Source organism: Ornithorhynchus anatinus, chromosome 1, assembly GCF_004115215.2.
Source record: "Ornithorhynchus anatinus isolate Pmale09 chromosome 1, mOrnAna1.pri.v4, whole genome shotgun sequence".
In the NCBI taxonomy this organism is placed as follows: Eukaryota; Metazoa; Chordata; class Mammalia; order Monotremata; family Ornithorhynchidae; genus Ornithorhynchus; species Ornithorhynchus anatinus.
Window position 1 is genome coordinate 37,004,162 of NC_041728.1, and position 26,308 is coordinate 37,030,469.

The 26,308-nt window shown below is 47.0% G+C and overlaps 1 protein-coding gene across 3 annotated transcripts in view; it reads right to left on the bottom strand.

Annotated features, from left to right (window-relative positions):
* The window catches only part of DPF3 (double PHD fingers 3), a 305,729-nt gene that overhangs the window by 85,321 nt on the left and 194,100 nt on the right, over nt 1–26,308 (bottom strand). For all 3 annotated transcript variants that reach the window (XR_003762040.2, XR_003762038.2, XM_029072157.2), the window contains exon 7: nt 13,077–13,214. Coding sequence is in view for 1 of the 3 variants with exons in the window: in XM_029072157.2 (XP_028927990.1) it covers nt 13,077–13,214 (138 nt within the window). In the remaining 2 variants the exon portion in view is untranslated. The remainder of the gene's footprint in view (nt 1–13,076; nt 13,215–26,308) is intronic.

The following is a 26,308-nucleotide window of genomic DNA, read 5'->3' on the forward strand; positions in this document are numbered from 1 at the left end:
CCACCCTCCTTAATAATAATAAGGACTATGGTTCTTGTTAAGCACTTACTTTGTGCCAAGCACCACTCTAAGCACTGGGAGAGATGCAAATTAATCAGGTCGGACACGGTCCCTGACATACATGGGGCTCGCACTCTTAATCCTCATTTTACAGATGAGGGAATTGAGGTCCAGAAATGTTAAGTGACTTGCTCAAGGTCACACAGCAGACAAGTAGCAGAGCCGGGATTTGGGCCCTCTAACTCCCAGGCCCATGCTCTATCCTCTGAGACAAGCCGCTCCTCATCAATCCCCAAGCACCCATTGGGTCTGGACATCAAGTCTATCTAAAGGAAAGAAAAGCTGCTTCATCCTGCTTCTTTTTTCTGTTTTTCCATTTATGGAATTTATTAAGTGCTTACTATGTACCAGGTACTGCACTAAGTACTGGGGTAGTTGCAAGCTAACCAAGGTTGGACACAGTCCATGTCTCCCATAAGGTTCATGGTCTTTATCCCCATTTTACAGATGAAGTAACTGAAGTAAAGCCAATGGTAAGGAGTTTCTGTTTGATGCAGGGGTGGACGGGCAACCACTGGAGGTTCTTGAGGAGTGTGGAGTCACAGACTGAACATTTTTGTTCATACCATACCCCTGAAGGAAGCCAAGATGAAGTTAATTTGAAGCTAGCGAGATGCTTCCAATACCCATTCTCCGTTCTAGTCTATGGCAATTTAACCCCCAATCAATATTGCCAAAAGAGTCAGGCAGAGAAGAAGTCAAGAGAAAGGGAGACAGACAGGCAGACATGATGGTATAAAAAGAAAACCCAAGACATGGATTCGGCAAGCAGATTTGCACGGAGAGAGTGAATTTAGACCTATAACCTGAGGGAATTTTGCAGTTCGGACTTCCAGATTCAGGTCTCAACACATGAAAAGAGTCAGTATTAGTCAGAGTTCCGGACTGGGGTTTGTAGCAACAGAGGATATGCGTACAAAGCTCAAAATGGGCCAAGAAAAGGCACATAGAAACATGTGTAACTGTGAGAGATCTGTTTAGCCATTGGGCAGACGTGGAATTTTTGCTCAGCCATGGCAAGTGCCAGGACTAGAGATCAAAATCAAGGCAAAGCAGCAGGATCATGACAGATGCTCAGATCCGGAACTGCAAAGGGAACTGCTAGTTGATATTCATATGGATTGAAACAGCTGCAATGGCACCGGCTTATATAATCAATCAATTGATCAGTCAATCGTATGTATTGAGTGCTTACTTTGTGCAGATTACTGTACTAAGCGCTTGGGTGAATACAATACAACAGAATTAGCAGACATACACCCTGTCCATAATGATCTTACAGCTAGAGTTTACATAATGTCCTCGAAAAACCTAAGGAAGAGCGAAGTAGGCAACTCAGGTCTATTTTTTTATATGCTATTTGTTAAGCTCTTACTATGTTTATTATTATTATTACTACTAATAATAAGAATACTCACTGTGGTATCTGTTAAGTGCTTATTTTGTATCACTCACTATTCTAAGCACTGAGAAAGATACAAGATTATTAGTTCAGTCAGTCTCTGACCCACATCAGGCTTCCAATCTAATTAGAAGGGAGAACAGGATTCGAATCCCCATTTTACAGATGAAGTAACTGAGGCCCAGAGAAGTGAAGTGACTCATCCAAGGTCGCACAGCAGGCACATGGTGGGCCCGGGATTAGAACCCAGGTCTTCTGACTCCCAGGCCTGTGCTCTTTCCACTAGGCTATTCTCTTTCTCTAGTTTGGAGAACCTTTGGCAAATCTGCAGAATCCAAGTGGGTAAGGGGAGTTAGATGTTGGACGTTTTCAATTTGTTTTAGGGCAGTTACTGCGTTTCCAAAAGATTTTTTTTTTTACTTTATAATTTTTAAATCGGGTTAGCATCTCCACCCAGTAGAAGGTCCCAGTTCTACACATCTAACTGAGGAAAGGTCCATCTGTATGAAACTGCTTGATTTGAAGATCTTTCTGCTGCCAGTTGGCACGACATTCCCAAGGACTTGAGTTCGTTGTGGGCAGGGAATGTATCCGCTTTATTGTTGTGCTGTTCTCTCCCGAACGCTTAGTACAGTGCCCTGCACACAGTAAGCTCTCAGTAAATACCTTTGATTGATTGATTGACTTTTGGATAGCTGCCACTTATCTAACACACTTTCAGCTTTCCAATATCAAGCAGTTTCTGGAAAGAAGCAGTATGGACAGAGCATGGGCCGGGGAGCCAGAAGAATCTAGGTTTTATTTCCGGCTCCGCCATTTATCTGCTGTGAGACCTTAGGCAAGTCACTTCCAACTCCAGCCATGCCGTGTAGCAGGGTGGATGAGTCCTGTAGGGCCATCTCCCTGTTTGTTGTTGTATTGTACTTTCCCAAGTGCTTAGTACAGTGTTCTGCACACAGTAAGCACTTTATAAATACTACTGAATGAATGAATGATTGAATCTCCACAGAAAGCTAAACAGAGATGATCCTTTACCAGGAGTATTTCAACTAAAAGTTTCACAAGACACAACCAAATTGCAGCTTGTCTATTGTGTGACCTTAGGCAAGTCACTTCACCTCTCTGGGCCTCAGTGCCCTCATCTGTAAAATGACAATTAAGACTGAGGGCCCCACATGGGACGTGGACTGAGTCCAACCTGATTAGCTTCTATCCACCCCAGCGCTTAGTACAATGCCTGGCGCATAGTAAGTGCTTAACAAATACCACAAGAAAATAGGACCAGATAGAAAGTCTCCACACACATATTCCCGGAGCAGCGTGGCTCAGTGGAAAGAGCACGGGATTGGGAGTCAGAGGTCATGGGTTTAAATCCCAGATCTGCCACTTGTCAGCTGTGTGACTGTGGGCAAATCACTTAACTTCTCTGTGCCTCAGTTCCCTCATCTGCAAAGTGGGGATGAAGACTGTGAGCCTCATGTGGGACAACCTAATTACCCTGTATACCCCAGCACTTAGAAAAGTGCTCTGCACATAGTAAGCGCTTAATAAATACCAACACTATTATTATTATTATTCCCAGAGTGCAGGGAAGCAACATGGCCCAGTGAGTAAAGCCCAGGCCTGGGAGTCCAAAGGATATGGGTTCTAATCCCTATTCTGCCAAGTGTCTGCTATGTGACCTTGGGTAAGTCACTTCTTTCATTCACTCATTCAATTGTATTTATTGAGCACTTACTGCGTGCAAAGCATTGTACTAAGCGCTTGGGAGAGTACAACAACAAGCGGATACATTCCCTGCCCACATCGAGCTTACAGTCTAGAGCACGGGCCTGAGAATCAGAAATTAACTACTTAACTCTGTGCCTCAGTTCCCTCCTCTGTAAAATGGGGATTGAGACTGTGAGCCCCATGTGGGACAGGGACTATGACCCACCTGATTTTCTTAGTACCTACCCCAGTGCTTAGAAAGTGCTTGACACATAGTAAATGCTTAACAGATACTATCATTTTGCGGAGCAGAGAGGAGACTACCAGCTCCCTTGGCCAACTTTTCTCATGGCCAGAGGAGAGTGTCTCATCGCGTCTGCTGGCCGTTGAGGGAGCTGAGCCAGAAGGATTTCCGGAAACTTCTATCAAGGAGGAGCCACCGGAGAGGGGCTAACCTCACTATTCCTCCATCTCGTCTATCTCGCCGCCGACTCTTTACCCACATCCTACCTCTGACCTGGTATGCCCTCCCTCTTCAAATCCGACAGACAATTGCTCTCCCCTCCTTCAAAGCCTTATTGAAGGCCCATCTCCTCCAAGCGGGCTTCCCTTACTCAGCCCTCCTTCCTCTCCTTCCACTCCCTCCTGCGTCGCCCTGACTTGCTCCCTTTATTCATCTTCCCACCCGGCCCCTAGCACTAAAGTTTTCTCTCTTCCAGCCAGTCAGTCATATTTATTGAGCGCTTACTGTGTGTACAGCAACGCTTAGGAGAATACAATACAACAATTAGCCTTCCCCAATTAATCCCCTCTAGACCCATATGATCCTCAATTTTGGTATTCACTTAGCACTTACTTTGTGTCAAGCACTGTTAGAAAAGCTGAGGTACTCAGAAGTAAATCGGTTCGGACATAATCCCTGTCCCACATGAGGCAATAGGTGTTCAATAAGTAACAATGCTTCTACCGTTACTATTACCACTGAAATTCAGGGGCAAGGCCAGATCTTCTGATCCCCCAGTCTGTTACATCGTTCTATCGTACTCTTCCAAGTGCTTAGTCCAGTGCTCTGCACATGGTAAGCACTCAATAAATATGATTAATTGATCGACTGGGGCCCTATCTCCAGCAGCAGTGGTGAAATCCCTCCTCAAGAACTGTGTTTGTCGGGAGGTGATTTGGCTTCGGTTCTCAGTCTTTCCTGTCCTGTTCTAAATTCCCCAAACATTTCAGTTTGCTTTAAACCAGAGGCTCGGATAATGAGGATCTCTCCTGGGCTGATGCAGCTGTCTGGGAAAAATCCACCCATTGTAGGGTGGCCGGAAAAGAGATGAAGAAGTGGGAAAGGGGGTGTTATTTTCTTTGTGGGTTTTTAAATGGTATTTGTTAGGCTCTTACTATGTGTCAGGCAGTGTACTAAGCACTGGGGCAGATGCAAGGTTGGACACAGTCCATGTCCCACATGAGGCTCACAGCGTTAATCCCCATTTTACAGATGAAGTGCCTGAGGCACAGGGAAGTGAAGCAACTTGCCCAAGGTCACACAGCAGACAAATGGAGGAGCCGGTATTAGAACCCAGGTCCATCTTTTTAATGTTTATTTCATTTTTATTTATTTTGTGGTATCTGTTAAAGATTGCTATGTGCCAGGCACAGTACTAAGTGCTGGGGGAGATACAAGCTAATCAGGCTGGATACAGTCTATGTCCCCCACGGGGCTCACAGTCTTAATCCCCATTTTATAGATGAGGGAACTCAGGCACAGAAAAGTGAAACAATTCACCCAAGGTCACACAGCAGACAAGTAGGTGCCAGTAATAGAATGCAGGTCCTTCTTTGTAATGATATTTGTTTGGCGCTTACTATGTATCCGACACTATACTAAACTCTGAAGTAGACACAGCCTCATCAGGTTAGACACTGTCTACGTGGGACTCACAGTCTCAATTCCCACTTTACAGATAAGGTAACTGAGACCCAGAGAAGGTAAGTGACTTGCTTAAGGTCACGCAGCAGACAAGTGGCAGAGTCCTTCTGACTCCCAGCCCACGTACTATTAGCCCACTCTGCTTTGGGCACAACGTCTGTCTGAGTCTGAGCAGCAGTTTTCCCAGACACAGACCCTCACCATGTTAATTTTTTCAAAAGTGAGAAGAATCATAACAGTTATGGTATTTGTTAAGCACTTACCATGTGCCAGGCACTGTACTAAGCGCTGGGGTAGATACAAGCAAATCAGTGCCTGTCCCTCATGCGGCTCACAGTCTCAAACCCCATTTTACAGTTGAGGTAGCCGAGGCCCAGAGAAGTGAAGTGACTTGCCCAAGGTCGCACAGGAGATAAGTGGCAGGGCCGGGTCAAATGAAAGAGAGGGAAACAGGAGAAGGAGAGAAACAAAGGCAAGAAAGGGAAAGGCAGGAGGGCATGGCTGGGAGCCCTCCTGACTCTCTCCTTTCGCTACCACAAGCTGTTCTGGTCTCCCTCCTGCTCGGCTTCATTAAAGAATCAGCGTCATCTATTTCTGGGTGTGTGTGTTTTCACTCATTCACTCATTCAATTGTATTCATGGAGCGCTTACTGTGTGCAGAACACTCCACTAACCACTTGGGAGAGCACCAGAGAGCAAATAAACTGACAAATTCCCTGCCCGTAACGAGCTCCAGGTTCTCTCTTTGGAGGAGGAAGATTAGCCATTTGGATTAATGTTTTCCCTCCCCCTCTCTTCCTTTCCAAAGCCAAGGCCGAGCGGATTCCCACAGCCAAGACCTTGGGACACTGCAGGGCTGTCAATTCGAATTTATAACACGTGCTCCCCTTCCCCCCCTCCACCCGCCCCCTAGTACGATGGAGCCAGTGCCCAGCGATTGAACGGTCTGAGGGACTAATGACTGTATTAACGATGCAGGTAATTAAGCCCTCCCGGGGAAGGTGGCTGTCCTCCTGTCCATCAGCGGGAAACAAACCCACTGCAGATACGGGGAAAAGACCCAGGCCCAGAGGCCACTCTGAGGCTCAGAGTCCCGCAGCTGGAGAAGCAGGCCCAGAGGATAGAGCACCGGTGTGGGAGTCAAAAGGACCTGGATTCTAATTCCGGCTCTGCCGCTCGTCTGCTGTGCTCTGAGACCTTGGTGAGTCACTTCTCAGTGCCTCGGTTCCCCCATCTATAAAACGGAGATTAAGACTGAGAGCCCCATGTGGAACAGGGGCTGTGTTCAACCATGCATCTACCCCTGTGCTTAGTATTAATTTATTCATTCAATCAATCATATTTATTGAGCGCTTACTGTGTGCAGAGCACTGTACTAAGCACTTGGAATGTACAATTCGGCAACAGACACGCAGTAAACACTTCACAAATACCACAATTGTCATTATTATCAGATCAGACTGTCCCTCAGGAGAAGGAGAATAGGTATTGAATCCCCATTTTACAGCTGTGGAAATGAGGGATGGAGAAATGATGTGACCTGGTCACATGCATTCATTGATTCATTAAATTGTATTTATTGAGCGCTTACTGCACGCAGAACACTGTACTAAGCACTTGGAAAGTACAATACAGCAATAAAGAGAGAAGCGGGAGAGATAGATATCAAAACAAGCAAACAGGCATCAATATAAATAGTTATAGATATAGCAGGCAAGTGTCTGTTTATTGTTCTATTGTCTTCTCCCAAGCATTTATTACACGGCTCTGCACATAGTAAGCGCTCAATAAATACAATTGAATAAATGAATGAGTTGGGATTAGAAGGCCAGGAAACTAGCCCCATGCAATGGAGAGAAGCAGCGTGGCCTAGTGGATAGAGCCTTGGTCTGGGAGTCAGAAGGACTTGGATTCTAATTCTGGCCCTGCCACTTAACTGCTGCGTGACCTTAGGTGAATCACTTAACTGTTCTGTGCCTCAGTTCCCTCATCCATAAAATGGGGATTACGACTGTGATCCCCACATGGGACAGGGACTGTATCCAACCTTGTATCTACCCCAGGGCTTAGTCCAGTGCTTGGCACAGGGTAAGTGCTTAACAAATACCATTAAAAAAAATTCAGGGCTAGATCCATAGGGCCATTTCTATGAGGCTGCAATGACACGGTGTTTCTAGAAGGCATTTCCATTTGCCAAATCTGAGGTCGTGTCGAGATCTCAGGGTTTGCCCTTATTTTCCATGGGGCTCGAGACCCTCATTGGAGGAGTTCTCGTGGACGTCTCTATTTATCGTTATCGGAGAGGAAAGCCGGGACTTGTGGAAAGATGAAGCCGACGCCAGAAGGGACCTGGAGAGGAGAGCGAGCCGCGAGATGAGATTTCTGACAGAAACAGGTCCGCAGAGGAGGAAATAAACCTGCAACCCCTGTGGAGAACAGAGAGCAGCTCTCTGGCAACTCATGACAACAGAATATGGCTGACTACTCAAAACCTGCAATGGGAGGTCGGTTTTGTGGGGAAAATGACAGGCATCTTTTCTGCTGAGGCTCTTGAATTCTAGTAGGATTCCCAAAGGTAGAAAGGAAGCAGCGTGGTCTAGCGGAAGGAGCACGGGCTTGGAAGTCAGAGGACACGGTTCTAATCCCTACTCTGCCGATTGCTTGGGCAAGTCACTTTGCTTCTCTGGGCCTCAGTTTCCACCACTGTAAAATGGGGATTCGAAACCTGTTTTCCCTCCTACTTAAACCATGAGCCCCAAGGGAGACAAGGATGGTTGGTGTCTGACCTGATTAACTTGTATCTACCCCAGAGCAGAAGCAGCATGACTGCTGTATGACTTTGGGCAAGTCACTTCACACTTCTCTGGGCCTCAGTTACCTCATCGGCAAATTGGGGACTAAGGCTGTGAGCCCCATGTGGGACACGGATAGTGTCTAAGCTGATTACCTTGTAGCTGCTGCAGTGCTTAGAACTGTGCTTGGCACATAGTAAGCATTTAACAAATACCATAATTATTATTAGTAATAGCAGTGGTAGTAAGCGTTTAACACATACCATAAAAAAGGGAGACTGCAGCAAGATCTGGCTTAGGTCTAAAGCAAGAAAAGCACCTGGTAGCTGTGGAAGGTTATGCAAGAGTAGAAGCCTGGGGAGTCTCACAGAGAGTGAGAGAAAGAGAGTGTTGGGGAGGAGGGGGAGAGAGAAAACGAGAGGGGGGAGAGAGAGAATGGGGGAAGCAGGGAAGAAAACAATTCTAAGATTAGCAGGATAAACACAGAACTTTGAGGAGATAACCTTACTGATTCCAGAGAGCTGGGTGTGCAGAGGCAGTGAAAAATAACGGTCTAACAAATACCATCAAGATAGCAACCCAAGGGAAAAAGGGGAATTATTCACAGTTCCAGCCTAGGGAAAGACTAGAGGTTGTGTCTTAGAGAGCAGGTTGGACCTCCGCAAAAAATAAATTGATTTTCTTTTCTGAACCGTGGAGGTGTCTCTGCCATGGAACCATGTCCCCAAGGTGATAGAAGAGGCTTCTGCTGACAGTGCTAAAGGGCAGGAAAGGCAAGGAGAGACTGAGATGGATGAGGGGGAAAAGAGGTGGGAGGCAAGAAAGGTGATTTTGCGCTCTGTTGGAGGCAGGGAGACAAGTCTTCTGCCAACAAAACATATTCGTGTCCAGCCGGGGAAGCACCATGGCCTAGTGGATAAAGTCCAGGTCTGGGAATCTAATTCCAAAAGGGCCTGGGTTCTAATCCCACTCCACCACTTGTCTGCTGCCTGACCTTGGGTGAGTCCCTTCACTACTCTGTGCCTCAGTTACCTCAGCTGTAAAATGGGGACTAAGAGATTGAGCCCCATGTGGGACAGGGACAGTGTCCAAACTGATTAGCTTGTAAGAGCTTAACAAATACCATTAAAAAAAGTTATATGAGCAGAAGTGGAATAAGGATGAAGAGGAGCAACAGCATGGCCTTGTGGAAAAATATGGGCCTGGGAGTCAGAGGACCTGGGTTCTAATTCCGGCTCCACTGCTTGCCTGCTGTATGACCACAAGCCACTTGGCTTCTCTGTACCTCAGTTTCTTAGTCTGTATAATGGGGGGGACAATTCCTGGTCTCTCTCCTACTCACACTGAGAGCCCCATGTGGGACGGAGACTGTGTCTGACCTGATCATCCTGTATCTATCTCAGCGCTTAGTACAAGATTTGGTACATAGTAACACTTCCCAAATATGACTATTATCATTATTATGGAAGAATCTTGATTTTCAGGACACTAATGACACATTCCAAAGGCAGCAAGTAGCTTTGAGACTGGCTTCTCTCATCCTTCCAAACCTTGTCTCTTCCTTTGCTCCCTCTAATAATAATAATAATGTTGGTATTTGTTAAGCGCTTAGTATGTGCAGAGCACTGTTCTAAGTGCTGGGATAGATACAGGGTAATCAGGTTGTCCCACGTGAGGCTCACGGTTAATCTCCATTTTACAGATGAGGTAACTGAGGCACAGAGAAGTTAAGTGACTTGCCCACAGTCACACAGTGGACAAGTGGCAGAGCTGGGATGCTGTAAGCACACTCTGGGCAGGGAATGTGTCTATTATATTGTACTACTGTATTCTCCCAAGTGCTTAGTACAGTGCTCTGCACATAGTAAGTGCTCAATAAATGCGCTCAAAGCGTGGCTCAGTGGAAAGAGCCCGGGCTTGGGAGTCAGAGGTCATGGGTTCAAATCCTGGCTCTGCCACTTGTCAGCTGTGTGACTATGGGCAAGTCACTTCACTTCTCTGTGCCTCAGGGACCTCATCTGTAAAATGGGGATTAAGACTGTGAGCCTCCCGTGGGACAACCTGATTACCCTGTATCTCCCCCAGTGCTTAGAACAGTGCTCTGCACATACTACGCGCTCAACAAATACCAACATTATTATTAAATGAGAAGCAGAGTGGCCTAGTGAACAGAGCACAGGCCTGGGAGTCACAAGGACTTGGGTTCTTATCCCAGCTCTGCCACTTGTCTGCTGCATGACCCTGGGCAAGTCTCTTGGCTTCTCTGAGCCTCAGTTCCCTCATCTGGAAAATGGGGATGAAGACTGTAAGCCCCAGGTGGGACAGGGACTCTGTCCAATCTAATTTGCTTGTATCCACCCCAGCGCTTAGCCTGGCACCTAGTAAGGATTTAACAAACACCACAGTTATCATTATTATTACCATCGACCGACTGACTGACTCGGGAATGGGAGAAGAAAAGCCAACGTCTCACCCTGCAAGGGAATCTTGGCTGTTCCACTTAGACCTCCTCATGTCCTGAGTAAAAGGCACCAGGCGGCTTGGCAAAGAGTGACAGGTTGAGAAGAGCAACACGCCCACGGAAGTACCCTCAGACCCCTGTAATTACCGTGAATCATCTGCTCCCTCCGCCAAATCTCAAGGCTAAAATGAAACCCCTGAAGGCCATGTTCATTCCACATTCTCGGAGAGATTTGCGATCGTTCCACACTCTAAGATTCCTTAAGAACATCCTCCCCATTTTACAGGCAAAGAGAGACAGAGAGAGAGAAGAGATAGGGTCGGGGGGGAGGGCTGTTAAACATACTCCTCCAGTAACAAACAAGTGTTATGGGGGAGATTCCTGGTGGCTGGTAACGCCTCTTGAACCAATAAATCTCAGCCTGGGGGTCAAGAACGAAAGTGAGAACAGAGAAAGAGGTGGGAAGCAGAAGGCCTGCAGGATCTGTTCAGGTTTGCTACACACAGTGCACACAGCTTCCAAAATGACAAGCCTGCACAGATAGTGTTTGCCAGCTGAGTGCACAGACAGAACAGCCGCAGGCTCAGGGGGATGGTGGAGGTGGGGTGAGGGAAGAGGAGGAGGGTGTTGGGGAGGACCGGAGGAGTTCTAGGTCAGAAGGACCCCACTTCTGACCCTGAAACCAAAACCAGCGCCATTGCCCAGAACGATAAATCAAAAACGGTCTCTAGCAGCCCACACAGAACTCGCTACATTGGTGGAACCGGCATCTCCGCACGAAAGCAGCATGGTGTAGCGGATAGAGCCCGGGCCTGGGAGCCAGAAGGACCTGGGTTCTAACTCCGGCTCCGCCGCTTGTCTGCTGGGTGACCTTGGGAAAGTCGCTTCGCTTCTCTGGGCCTCTGTTCCCTCATCCATAAAATGGAGATAAAGAATGTGAGCCCCAAGTGGGACGGGGACCGTGTCCAACCTGAGAACCTTGTATCGACCCCAGTGCTTGGCACACTGTAAGCGCTTAAGAAATACCATCATCATTAAGAGCAACGGCCCCAGATTTATCACTGGCCGAACAAGTCAAAGCTTGGTTTGGGCTAGGCACTTTTTAGGCTCAACCCTAGCTGGGGGGGTGTTTGATGATGAGATAGTTCAACATCCTCCCCTTTCTCGCTTTCTTTAACCACTTCTCTTCCCACCCTCTGGGATAGTGATGGAAATGCAGGCCTGATGAACAATCCCCGCTGGGTTGACGCTGAATCCTCAAGCTTTTTCTGAAGCTCCGCAGACAGAGAACTGCGGTGGATCTGATCGGCTATAAATCCAGCTTCTCACGTGGCAGAGAGCAGAGCACAGGGACCCAGCTGGAGAAATGCCCAGAGCAGGGAAAAACCGTGAGCCCCCTCCCCCCAACTTCCGAGGGACAGGGACCGTGGCTAATTCCCACTTGTGTATCCTTTCCCAGCATCTTAGTACAGCATTCTCCACACATTAACAGTAATTACGGTACTTGTTAAGTGCTATGTTCCAAGGAGTGTTCTAAGCCCTGGGATAGGTAAAAGTTAAGGAGGTTGGACACAGTCCCTGTGTCACATCAGGCTCACATTCTTAATCCCCAAGCACTCAATGGAGTCTAAGGTCATTTTGGGCAGGAAACATGTCTCCTAGTTCGGTTGTAGTGTGGCCTAGTGGAAGGAGGCTGGACCTGGGACTCCTTGGTTCTAATTCTGGCTCTGCCACTTTTCTGCTGTGTGACCTTGGGTAAGTCACTTCACTCTTCTGGGCCTCGGTTTCCTCATCTGTGAAATGGGGATTAAGACTGTGAGCCCCATGGGGGACAACCAGATTACCTTGTATCTACTCCAGTGCTTAGAACAGTGCTTGGCACATAATAAGTACTTAACTTATACCATTATTATTATTATGCCTCTTGTCCTATGTGGGACAGGGACTGTGTCCAACCCGATTATCGCGTATCCACCCCAGCGCTTCGTACAGTGCCTGGCACATAGTAAGCACTGAACAATTACCACAATTATTATTATCAATGTTACTCTCCCAAGGGCTTAGTACAGTGCTCTGCACATAGTAAGTGCTCAATAAATGTCATTGATTGCTTAATAAATGCTATTACTATTAAAGGGGGTAATAATAATTGTGGTATTTGTTAAGCACTTACTATATGCCAGACACTGTACTAAGCCCTGGGGTGATATGTACAAAATGGGTTGGACACAGTCCCTGCCCCAGGTGGGGCTCAATGTCTCAATCCCCATTTCACAGATGAGGGAACTGAGGCCCAGACAAGGAAGAGAAGCAGCGTGGCTCAGTGGAAAGAGCACGGGTTTGGAAGTCAGAGGTCGTGGGTTCTAATCTCGGCTCTGGCACTTGTCTGCTGTGTGACCTTGGGCAAGTCATTTAACTTCTCTATGCCTCAGTTACCTCATCTGCAAAAATGGGGATTAAAAAAATGTGAGCCCCATGTGGGACAATCTGATCACCCTGTATCTACCCCAGCGCTTAGAACGGTGCTCTGCACATAGTAAGTGCTTAACAAATGCCATAATTATAATTATTATTATTATTACTTGCCTTAGGTCACACAGCAGAGAAGTGGCAGAGCCAAGATCCTTCCTCCGCTCTCTCTCTCTCTGTGCCTCACCCTCTGTCCCGTCCCTCAACCTGTCTCTTCATCCTGGACCACAGGAGAGAAGAGCCAGCGGTACTCACGCCTGTGGTTTTCATTTCGATGGGCGGGTGGAGACTGGTTATCCTCCTCTTGGGCCTCGTCCCCCTCTTCGCTGGCTAAATGAGTGTGCGCGTAATGGTAGCTGAGCCCGGGCCGGTTCTTGTAGCGCTTGCCGCAGACTGGAGATGAAAGAGCAAAGAAAGGAGGCAAAAGACACATCAGCAGTGCCATTCCTGGGGACAGCATTCTCCAATTCAGGGTTGCTTATCCATCTATCCATCCATCTGTGGACCGTGTCCAACTCAATTTGCTTGTATCCACCGCAGCACTTAGTACAGCGCCTAGCACATAGTAAGTGTTGACTAATACCACAGTTGTTAATGTTATTCACCCAACCATCCTTCCATGCATCTCCATCCATCCATTCATCCATCCATTCACGGACTGTGTCCAACCCGTTTTGCTTGTAACCACCCTGGTGCTTAGTATAGTGCCTGGCACAGAGTAAGCACTTAACAAATACCATAATTATTATTGTTTACATCCATTCATCCATCTACCCTCCATCCATCTCTTCACCCATCCATGCATCCATCCATGCATCAATCCATCTCTCCATCCACCCATGAATCCATCTAAGCATTCATCCAATCATTCATCCATCCAACCATCCATCCATGCATCCATTCATCCATCCATTCATTCATCCATCCCTATCTCCCTCCTTTCATCCATCCATCCACCCATCCACCCATCCATCCATCCATCCATCCATCCATCCATCCATCCATCCATCCATCCATCTATCCATCCCTCCCTCTTGTGCCCCATTTGAATAGGAGGAGACATTTCCCTTCAGGGTAACTTACTGGGAGAGGGCACCATTGAATGGGTCACCGACTTATTTTCCGTTTCTCCCCCCAGTGAAATGAAACTCCCCAAAGCATTAGAACCCTGGTGGGACTCCACCACCCAAGCGCACCTTCTGCCCAAAGATGAGACCCCCCTCCTCACATTCCTTCATTGCTCACCAGTTCACACACAGTACAAATCTGAGCTCTATGGCTAAAGAGGAGAAGTCAATCAATCAATCCATGGTATTTATTGAGCACTTACTATGTGCAGAGCACTGTAAGCCCTTGGGAGAGCCCAATACAACAGAATTAGTGGACACGTTCCCTGCCCATAATGAACTTACAGTGTAGAGGAATGGAAGGCCCCTACTGGATCTCTGAAGAGGGCACGAGGCCCAAATAAGGATGATAATGGAGGGGGTCAGACTTGACCCAGCACTAGGAGGGAAAAAGAATCAGCCCTTCATGGAAATGGCAAGTGAATTTGTAACTAGGCAAGCAAGCTCATACAATCCATCTGCCCTCCTGATCTACAGGGCCTGGGAGTCAGAAGGGCCTGGGTTCCAAACCCAGCTCTTCCACATGGTTGCTGTGTGACCTTGGGCAAGTCACTTCACTGCTCTGTGCCTCAGTTACCTCATCTATAAAATGGAGGTTAAGACTGAGAGAGCCCGATATGGGACAAGGACTGACTCCTACCCGATTAGCTTTTATCTATCCCAGCGCTTAGTACAGTGCCTGGCATGTAATAAGCACTTTAAAAATACCAGAAAAAGGTGGCGTGGTCCCAACTGTCCAATGACAGGCTGGGGATTCCCAGCAAGAAGGACCAGTCGTGGCTGAGGTATGGATTTCACACAATTGCGTCAGACCCCAGATTCAGGAACTGGGGAGCAGAGTGGCTTGGTGGAAAGAGCATGGGGTTGGGAATCAGAAGGAGCTAGGTTCTGATTCTGGCTCTGCTAATTTCTTGCTGGGTGACCTTGGGCAAGTCACTTCACTTCTCTGGGCTTCAGTTTCCTCAGTTGAAAAGTGGGGACTAAATACCTGTTCTTCCTCCTACTTTGACTATGAGGCTCCTATAGGACAGGGACTGTGTCTGACCTGATTAACTCATACCTACCCCAGCACTTAGAACAGTGTTTGACACATAGTAAGCATGTAATACCATAAAATAAAACCAAAAAAGAAAACAGGCCTGTCTTGCCGAGAGAGTCCAGCTTTCACCCAGAAATGTACTCTGGTCTATCTTTAATTATTTGTGGACTTATACCCACTTTCTACCTCTGTGGGAAGGGTGAGCTTTTGTGGTTGGAGAAGTAAAGAGGGGGTTGTCACATATCACTTCCACCTACTTGGGAAAGCTGTGGAAAAATCGGAGGGCTCTAAAGTACTGGTGTAAGTAGTACGAATAGTATCAGTCAATCCATCATATTTATTGAGCGCTTTCTGTGTGCAGAGGACTGTACTAAGCACTTGGGAAAGTATGGTAGAACTGAGTTGGTAGCTACGCTTCCTGCCCACAATGAGCTTACAGTCTAGAGTCTGTACAGTCTATAAAGCACTTACTGTGTGCAGAACTCAGTGCTAAGCACTGGGGGAAAATACACAGGTGGAAATAAAACACAATCTCTGTCCTCAGTGGGGCTCAGAATTATGATTTCAGTATCTGGATATCTGACCTCTTCAATCTTTTACAGTTAGTAAATCCAATCTTATGGGGTCATTGTGGATGACTCCTTGTCTTTAACAGGATATTATCTGTGATCAGGTAACTTTATTAATAACAAAACAGGAAAATCAACAAAAGTTCGGTTGGGGGACTGAGTAAATCCACATATCCTGTCACTTTGATCAAGGCACTCTCAACTGGAGCCTGGAATATCTAGATGACTCCTACACAGTTCTTCCCTCCAAGGTCCGAATTTCAGTCTGCGGATTTCCGTCCTAAATGTTCCCCGCAATGTTTAATCTATTTCACACCTACCTTGTGATCTCAGCCCTGCTCGGCGAGAAGGAAGGTGGGAGGATTTGTGGAAAATTCCCTTTCAAGATGTAATAAGTGGCAATTTTCACTAATTTATTTTCTAGTAAAACAACCCAGAAATCCTGCTCCACCCCAATAACCAAGAAAAATAATTGCCTGCCCTCTCTTCTCCCTCTTTGCCAGTCTATTAAAGCAGATGGGAGCAGTGTGGCTAGATCCTGGCTGTGGTTAATCGGCTGAATGCGTCTTATGCCACATGCCAATGTCTTGGAAGTCAAAATTCTTGACCTTATTTAGGGCATGAAGGCACCTCCAGTAAATAGATTGAAGGACGAGAACATGTTCCAAATTTGGGAGCATTTTCTATTGCATTTCACTGTTTATTCACACAAGACCAGTTTGTGTGCCACATACGAGCCCTCATCATTGAAAAAACTCTTTCTCTGCTTACAGTTTCAGATTGGGTTCACTGCTGACCAGGGCCTTCTATAGAAAGATCTATAGGGAAGCAGGGTGGCCTAGTGGGTAGAGTCTGGGCCTGGGAGTCAGAAAGACATGAGTTTTAATCCCAGATCCACCCCCTGTCTGCTGTCACTCAGTCAGTCAGTCGTATTTACTGACTGTGTGTAGAGCGCTGTACTAAGCGCTTGGGAGAAGACAATAGAATAATATTGCACACATATTCCCGGCACACAATGAGCTTACAGTCTAGAGGGACTGTGTGACTTTGGGCAAGCCACTTCTCTGTGCCTCAGTTTCCTCATCTGGAAAATGGGGATGAAGACTCTGATTCCTATGTGGGACAGGGACTGTATCCAACCTGATTAGCTTGTATCTCCCCCAGCATTTAGTATAGTACCTGGTACATAGTAAGCACTTAAGAAATACCATTATTACTATTATCTAGACTGTAAGCTCATTGTGGGGAGGGAATGTGCTTGTTTATTCTTGTACTGTACTCTCCCAAGTGCTTAGTATGGTGCTTTGTACACAGGAAGTGCTCAATTTATGCCTGACTGAATTAATATCATTGTTATTATTATTATTATATTGGGTTATTGCGGCCACTGGTATAATGCCAAATTGGAGAAGAAGAGAAGAAAGGATGAGGATCATTTCTGCTTTTCCTCTTTCTACTTCCCTGCTGGAGGGATCTCCCTCCCCCACTGCATCCCCCTCCTCACACCACACCGGATGCTCAACACCAGGCAGCACACTCGGAAATCCAGCAGTCCTCATCCACCCCGGAAACACTTCCACCATGTGCCTCATCCGGTCATTCATTCAATCCTATATACTGAGTGCTTACTGGGGGCAGAGCACTGAATTGAGTGCTTGGGAGAGGATACTGCAATAAAAAACAATCACATTCCTTGCCCACAAAGAGCTTACAATCTAGAGGAGGTGACAGACATTACTATTAATAAATAAAATTACAGATTTGTATTTAAGTGCTGTGGGGCTGGTCCTCCCGGTTCATTCATTCAATTATTTTTATTGTGTGCTAACTGTGTGCAGAGCACCATACTAAGCGCTTGGAAAGTACAATGCAGCAATAAAGAGAGACAATCCCTGCCCACAACGGTTGGAGGCCGGAACTCTGGCCGATAGATCCGACAGGTTCCCAGAATCCCAGGGAGGAAAAATTCTGCTTCCCCACAGATAACTTAATGACTTTGGCACACTGACAGCATTCAGGATTTCAACATCTTGGAGTCCTCGATGCGGGAGCTGAAACAGATGTTTCGCAGGGAAGAGCAGGAGCTATGTGGCCTGGCGGATAGAGCCCGGGGCCTGGGAATCTGAAAGATCTGGATTCTAATCCCAGCTCTGCTGCTTGTCTGCTGGGTGACCTTGGGCAAGTTGCTTCACTTCTCTGTGCATCAGTTCCCTCATCTGGAAAATGGGGATGAAGACTTTGAGCCCTGTGTGGCAAAGGGACTGCGTCCAACCTGATCGACTTGTATCTACCGCAGCTCTCAATCCAGTGACAGTCACATAGTAAGCACTTAACCAATACCACAGTTATTATTATTATTCATTTAAGGATGATGGCCCAGTCAACCAATCAATCGTATTTATGGAGCGCTTACCTTGTGCAAAGCAGTGTATGAAGTACTTGGGAGAGTACAATAGGACAGTAGAACAGACACCTTCCCTGCCCACAACTAGCTTACAGTCTAGAGGGCACTAAGCCTAAGTTGAAGAATCTGGAGTACTGGGTTCATTCCTAGTTCTGTCCCGGAAACAGTGGAGAAGCCGCCTGAATAAAGGACTACCAGGACTTAACCTGGTCACCTGGTTCCTCTGGGCATAGCCCCAGGACCTATGTGGGAGCTCTGACATTTTCTGTTCTATTTTTGTTTTGTTTTTCTGGCATTTGTTAAGCACTTACTCTGTGCCAGGCACTGTACAAGGCAATGGGGTAGATACAAGCTAATCAAGTTGGACACAGTCCAGGTCCCACTTGGGGCTCACAGTCTTCACCTCCACTTTACAGATGAGATAACTGAAGCCCATTGTGAGGATGTTACTCCATGTTTGGGGAAAAGGCATGGTTTTAGAGAAGCAGCGTGGCTCAGTGGAAAGAGCCCAGGCTTGGGAGTCGAAGGTCATGGGTTCTAATCCAAGCTCTGCCATTTGCCAGTTGTGTGACTTTGGGCAAGTCACTTAACTTACCTCATCTGGAAAATGGGGATTAACTGTGAGCCTCACGTGGGACAACCTCATTCCCCTGTCTCTCCCCCAGCGCTTAGAACAGTGCTTGCACGTAGTAAGCGCTTAACAAATACCAACATTATTATGGCATAGGAGCCAGAAGAACCTGGGTTCTAATTCCAGCTTCTCCACTTGCCTGCTGGGTGACCTTGGGCAAGTCACTTCACTTCTCCAGGCCTTAGTAACCTCCTCTGTAAAATGGGGATGAAATCCCCACTCTTCCTCTTCCTTATACTGTGAGACCCAGGCTGGACAGGAACTGTCTCTGATCTGACTGTACTGTATCTATCCCAGGGCCTTGTACAGGCTTTGGGACATAATAGGCCATTTAGAAGTAGTGTGGCCTAGTGGATAGAGCAGGGGCCTGGGAGTCAGAAGGAGCTGGGTTCTAATCCCAGCTCCACCACTTATCTGTGTTGTGACCTAGGGTAAGCCACTTAATTTCTTTGTGTCCCAGTTCCCTCATCTGCAAAATGGAGCTTAAGACTGTGAACCCCACTTGGGACATGGACTGCGTCCAACCTGATTAGCTTGTTTCCACCTCAGCGCTCAGTACAGTGCCTTGCATATAGTAAGAGATTAACAAATGACACAATTATTATTAATAATGATTATTTAGCAAATATTATTAGCCTTATTATTTTATTATTATTCCTATTATTTTGTACTCTCCCCAGCACTTAGGACAGTGCTTTGCACACAGTAAGCACTCAGTAAATATGAATGAATGAAAGAATGAATATTCACCTTAGAGGTACTGGGTCTTACGCCAAAATGAGAAGCAGTGCGTCCAGTGGATAGAGCCTGGGCCTGGGAGTCAGAAGGACCTGGGTTCTAATCCCAGATACACCACTTGTCTGTTGGGTGACCTGTTGGGTGAACTTCTCTATGCCTCAGTATACTCATCGGTAAAATGGGGATTAAGACTGTGAGTCCTGTGTGGGAGAGGGACTGTGTCCAACTTGATTTACCTATATCAATCCCAGTGCTTAATGTAGTGCTTGGCACAAAGTGTTTAACAAGTGCCATAAAAAAAGAAAAGAAAACCCTGTCTGGGACCGAGGGCATTTTCCAAAAGTAGAAGAGCTTCCATTTCCTATTCTGCCACCTTCCTCTCCCCTCCTCACGTCCTTTCCTTCTTCTTCCCCCATTCCCCATATCCGCCAGACAATTACTCTCTCCATCTTCAAAGCCTTATTGAGGACACATCTCCTGCAAGAGGACTTCCCTGCCTAAGTCCTCATTTACTCTGCTCCCACTCTCTTCTGCATCGCCCTTGCACTTGGATTTGCTCCCTTTCTTCACCCTCCCTCAACCCACAAATATTTACGTTCTTATCCGTAATTTTTTTTATATATTTATGTCCGCATCGCCCTCTAGATTATATGCTCCTTGTGGGCAGGAAATATTGGACTCTCCCAAGTCTTTATGTAGAGCTCTGCACACATCAAGTGCTCATTAAATACGACTGATCAATTGATTCCCTCAGCTCCATTGGACCCTTCCAGCCAAGAGAGTTTGAGTTTGGTGTGGAGATAGAAACAGGGGCCCAATTTCAGCACAAATCAAGCACAGGTTATTTCTCCCTCCTTCTGGGCCTCAGTTTTCTCATCCACGGAATGGGGCTAATTCTGCCCTCTCTGCCTGCAGACCTGGGTCAATGGAGCAAATCAAGCTTGCCCTGTGACTATGGAGGGGACCGCTCCTCTGGGAAAGGCCACGGAGCTCGCTGAGATGATAGAGAATACGATCTGGCCCCCAAGGGCGAAGTAGATTCACCGGTCTCCCCTCTAGACTGTAAGTTCACTGAGGGCAGGGAATGTTTTTGTTTATTGATGTATCGTACTTTCCCAAGTGTTTAGTACAGGGCTCTGCACCCAATAAATGCTCTATAAATATGATCAAATGAATGAATGAAGGTAACCCATCTTGCCTCTGGCCTGGAATGCCCTTCCTCTTCACATATGACAGACATTCACTCTTCCCACCTTCAATGCATTACTGAAGGTACATCTCCTCCAAGGGGCCTTCCCCAACTAAGCCCTCATTTCCTCTTCTCCTACTCCCTTCTGCTTTGCCCTGCTTTGCCCTGATTTGCCCTTTATTCATTCCTCCCGCAGTCCGACACCACTTACGCACATATCCATAATTCATTAATTTATATTCATGTCTGTCTCCCTTCTAGATTTTAAGCTCATTGAGAGCAGAGAACATGTCTACAAACTCTTATATTGTACTCTCCCAATCGCTTAGTATATTGCTGTGCACATAGTAAGTGCTCAATAAACTGTTCAGTCCACGTCGCCCCACTCCTCGAAATGCTCCAGTGGTTGTCCATCCACCTTTGCATCGAACAAAAACTCACGTTGGCTTTAAACCACTCAATCACCTCTCCCCCTCCTACCTCACCTCGCTACTCTCCTACTACATCCCAGACCACACTCCTCTCCTCCTCTCAGGCCAACCTTCTCACTTTACCTCAATCTCATCTATCTCACCACAAAACTCTCACCCACATCCTGCCTCTGGCCTGGAACACCCTCCCTCTTCACAGCCAACAATCACTCTCCCTACCTTTGATGCCTTATGGAAGGCCCATTTCCTCCAAGAGGCTTTCCTGACTAAGCCCTCATTTCCTCTTCTCCCACTCCCTTCTGTATCACCCTGATTTGCTCCCTTTATTCATTCATTCATTCAATTGCATTTATTGAGCACTTATTGTGTGCAGAGCACTGTACTAAGCTCTTGGAATGTACAATTCGGCAACAGATAGAGATAATCCCTGCCCAACAACGGGCTCACAGTCTAAAAGCGGGGGGCAGACAGCAAAACAAAACAATAGGCAACAATACCATCAAGATAAATAGAATCACAGATACATACACATCATTAATAAAATAGAGTAATAAATAATATATACAAATTTACACAAGTGCTGTGGGGAGGGGAAGGGGGTAGAGGAGAGGGCGGGAGTAGGGGGAATGGTGAGGAGAGGAGGGGGAGAGGGAAAGGGAGGGCTCAGTCAGGGAAGGCCTCCTGGAGGAGGGGAGCTCTCAGTAGGGCTTTGAAGAGGGGAAGAGAGTTAGTTTGGTGCAGGTTTGGCATTTCAGGTGAGTGATAGGATGTGGGCCGGGGTCGACGGTGGGACAGGCGCTAACAAGGGACAGTGAGGAGGTTAACGGCAGAGCAGTGGAATGTACCAGTTGGGCTGTAGAAGGAGAGAAGGGAGGTGAAGTAGGAGGGGGCAAGCTGATGGAGATCTTTGAAGCCAAGAGTGAGGAGTTTTTGCTTCATGTGAAGGTTGACAGGCACTCACTGGAGGTTTTTGAGGAGGGAAGTGACATGCCCAGAGTGTTTCTGTAGAAAGATAATCCAGGCAGCGGAGTGAAGTATAGACTGAAGAGGGGAGAGACAGGAGGATGGGAGATCAGAGAAGAGGCTGATGCAATAATCCAGTCGGGACATTATGAGAGCTTGTACCAGCAAGGTAACAGTTTGGATGGAGAGGAAAGGGAGAATCTTGGCGATGTTGTGAAGGTGAGACGTTATGGTTATGGTGACGGATTGAATGTGTGGAGTGAATGAGAGAGCAGAGTCAAGGAGGACACTAAGGTTGCAGGTTTGTGAGACGGGAAGGATGGTAGTGCCGTCCACAGTGACAGGGAAGTCAGGGAGAGGACAGGGTTCGGAAGGGAAGATAAGGAGATCAGTCTTGGACATATTGAGTTTTAGGTGGTGGGCAGACAACCAGGTGGAGAAATCCTGAAGGCAGGAGGAGATAAGAGCCTGGAGGGAGGGAGAGAGACCAGGAGAGGAGATGTAGATTTGGGTGTCATCGGCATAGAGATTATCGTTGAAGCCGTGGGAGCAAATGAGTTCACCAAGGGAGTGAGTCTAAATGGAGAAGAGAAAGGGACCAAGAATGGACCCTTGAGGAGGCCCTACAGTTAGGAGATGGGAGGGGTAGGAGGAGCCCGCAAAGGAGACCGAGAATGAACGGGAGGAGAGACAAGAGGAGAACCAGGAGAGGACAGAGTCTGTGAAGCCAAGGTTGGATATTGTGTTGAGGAGAAGGGGATAGTCGACTGTCAAAAGCAGCTGAGAGTTTGAGGAGGATTAGGATGGAGTACGAGCCATTCTCCCTTAGGCCCAAGCACTTACATGCATAGCCATAATTTATTTATTTATATTAATGGTGTCTCTTCCTCTAGACTGTAAGCTCACTGTGGGCAGAGAATGCCTTTACATTCTGTCATAATGAATACTCCCAATTGTTTAGTACAGTGCTCTGCAATAGCAGGCACTCAATAAAGACCATTGATTGGTCAATCGATTGATTTCCAAAATGGACAAAACTTTCTTAGGCTAAATGGGTTCCTTGCTCTCTCACCCTCTGAGTGGGTCACTTTGCTTTGGATTGTAATAATAATAATTGTGGTATTTGTTAAGCACTGACTATATGCCAGGCACCGTTCTAAGAGCTGGGGTAGATACAAGATAATTGGGTTGGATACAGTCCCTGTCCCACACAGGGCTCAGAGTCTTAATCCCTATTTTACAGATAAAGGAACTGAGGCACAGAGAAGTGAAGTGACTTGCCTAAGGTCACACAACAGACAAGTTGCAGAGCCGGGATTAGAACGTAGGTCCTTCTGACTCCCAAGCTCATGTTCTATCCACTAGGCCATGCTTCTTCTCGATTGTGTCCGCCTGACTCCAGCCCCCTTAAAAATCTGGGCTATAAACATAAATGTTTAAAGAGTATAGTTAAGGTTCCCATCTTCACAGCAACAGAGGAAAAACAAACGGGAGACCATCTCCAAGGAACAATAACAAATCTTCTTTCAAAGACAGCCCAGGCCCTATCTTCAACTGTACGGAGGTCCAGGGGAGAGGAGCAATGGCTAAAATTAGATATCCAATGTGGCTTCCCTTCAGGGAACCAGTGACAAACACCGGAGTCCAGGGAAGCAGCTTGGCCTAGTAGCTTGCACCCGGGCCTGGGAGTCAGAAAGACCTGGGTTCCAATTCCAGCTCCACTGCTTGTCTGCTGTATGAACTCGGGCAAGTCACTTCACTTCCCTGGGCCTCAGTCCCCTCATCTGTAAAATGGAGACTAATTAATAGTGGTATTTACCGAGCAATGTATCACGCTCTAGGGAGAGTACGAGAGAATTTAGCGGACATGCTCCCTGCCCACAACAAGCTTACAGTCTAGAGGGTTAAGACTGCGATCACCACACGGTACAGGGTCTGTGTCCAACCTGATGAGCTTGTGTCTACCCCAGAGTTTAGAACAGTGCCTGGCACATAGTAAGCTTTTAACAAATACCATAATAAAAAAGAAGCTGTTGCTTTGAGCCTTTGCCACTCTGAATCGAAGATTCTAGGACCAGAGGCTACCAGGAGTCGTCCTCAGGTGCCTTTGATGGCTCGTAAGTCTGCTCTGATGTTGGGGTGGGGCAACACAAGAATTTTCAGGAAAGAGATGGGCTGATTTTCCTTCGCTGCATCGGATTCAGGCAGAAATAACCACGTAAGCCTCTCGTCCACCCTGCTGCTCATGGTAATAATAATAATAATAATAATGGTACTTGTTACCGTTACTATGTGCTAAGAACTGTTCTAGGGTAGATACAAGTTAATCGGGTCCTTTTCCCACCTGGGGCTCATAATTTCAATCCCGACAGATCTCCCCTCTCTCTTGTAGCCTCAGTTCCACCCACGTTCCAACCAACTTCCTGTCTAGAAGCCCCTAAGCCAAGGTTGATTGCTTGTTAATCCAAGGCCTCTGCTCCTGGCGGGGAGGTTGGCTGAAGCTTGCCCTTTGCCAGCAAGTCCAGCGCTGCTTCCCGAGGCCCTGAAGAGTCAAGGTGAGAAGCAGAGTGGCCTAGTGGGTAGAGCCCTGGCCTGTGTTCTGATCCCGGGTCTGCTACTTGTCTGCTGGGTGAACTTGGGCAAGTCACTTCACTTCCCTGAGCCTCAGTTCCTGCATCCGTAAAATGGGGATGAAATCTGCAAGCCCCAGGTGGGACATGGTTCTTCAGCTTTGAGCCCCTCAGAAAAAACATTTATATCATTCAGTGAGTCAGGAAAATTTGTTTGTATTAATGTCTTTCTCCCCCTCTAGACTGTAAGCTCTCTGTGGGCAGGGAATTTGTCTACCACCTCCGTTAAATTGTACTCCTCGAAGCACTTAGTACAGTGCTCTGCACACAGTGAGTGCTCAGTAAATACCAGTGATTGATTGATGGATGGAAGCATGTGGTCAGACTAACTTGCAAGCCCAATGGTGATCTTCATCTACCATCATTTTCTACTCCTGAAGGAGTTGGGAGTGGATTTTTCCTTCCACATCAGAAAAAACAAGAATCACTTGTCCCAGAGCATTCCTATAATAATAATAATAATTGTGGTATTTTTTAAGTGATTGCTATATATCAAGCACTGCTCTAAGCACTGGGGGAGATACAAGCTAATTGGGTTGGACACAGTCCCCATCCCACATAGGGCTCACAGTTTTAATCCTCTTTTACAGATGAAGGAACTGGGACACAGAGAAGTAAAGTGACTTGTCCAAGGTCACACAGCAGATGAGTGGCAGAGCCAGGATTAGGACCTATAAACTTCTGACTCCCAGCCCTGTCATCTATCCACCATGCCATGCTGCTTCTCTGTTCCTCTGCTGGGATGGGCAGGGGCTGTGTCTCCTAACTCTTCTTCTTTATGGTACTTTATGGTACTTACTGTGTGTTAGGCATCATTCTAAGTGCTGAGGTGTAAATTAATCAGGTGGGAAATAGTCCCTGTCCCTCGTGGAGCTCAGTCTTAATAGGAGGGATTACGATTGACTGATTGATTGAAGATGAGGCAACCGAGGTGAGGCCCAGAGAGGTGAAGTGACTTGCACAAGGTCACCCAGCAGACATGTGGCGGAACCAGCATTAGGACCCAAGTCCTCTGACTCCCAGGCCAAAGCTTTTTCCGCCAGGCCATCCTGCTTTTCTAATGGATTGTCCTCTCCCAAGTGCTTAGTACAGTGCTCCGCACACAGTAGTCCTCAGAATATACCGCTGATTAATTGACTGATTAGGGAAATGTCAAAATTAGCAGATTCCTGCTCCAGGACCTCCAGCTTAAAGGGGCTTATGACTGACTTCATTGGAGCCCAGTGGGATGTAGGATTTTAGCTGGGCAAATTGTAGCAACACCAGGTCTTCCAATTGCGATCAGCTCCTTGGCGTGAATTGGATTAAGTCAACTCCAAAGACAAAGAAACACCAGAGATCTATTAGGTCGGAACCTATGTCACCAACTGGGGAGGGTACGGGATAGAGAAGCAGTGTGGCTCAGTGGAAAGAGCCCGGGTTTGGGAGTCAGAGTTCATGGGTTCGAATCCCGGCTCTGCCACTTGTCAGCTGTGTGACTGTGGGCAAGTCACTTCACTTCTCTGTGCCTCAGTTCCCTCATCTGTAAAATGGGGATCAACTGTGAGTCTCTCGAGGGACAAGCTGATTACCCTGTACCTACCCCAGCGCTTAGAACAGTGCTCTGCACATAGTAAGCGCTTAACAAATACCAACATTATTATTACGAAAAGGGACAGCTAGTTAATGATGGTATTTGTTCAGCTCTTACTTTGTGCCAAGCTCTGAACTGGGGTGGATACAAGCGAATCGAGTTGGACACAGTCCCTGTGTTCCATGTGGGGCTT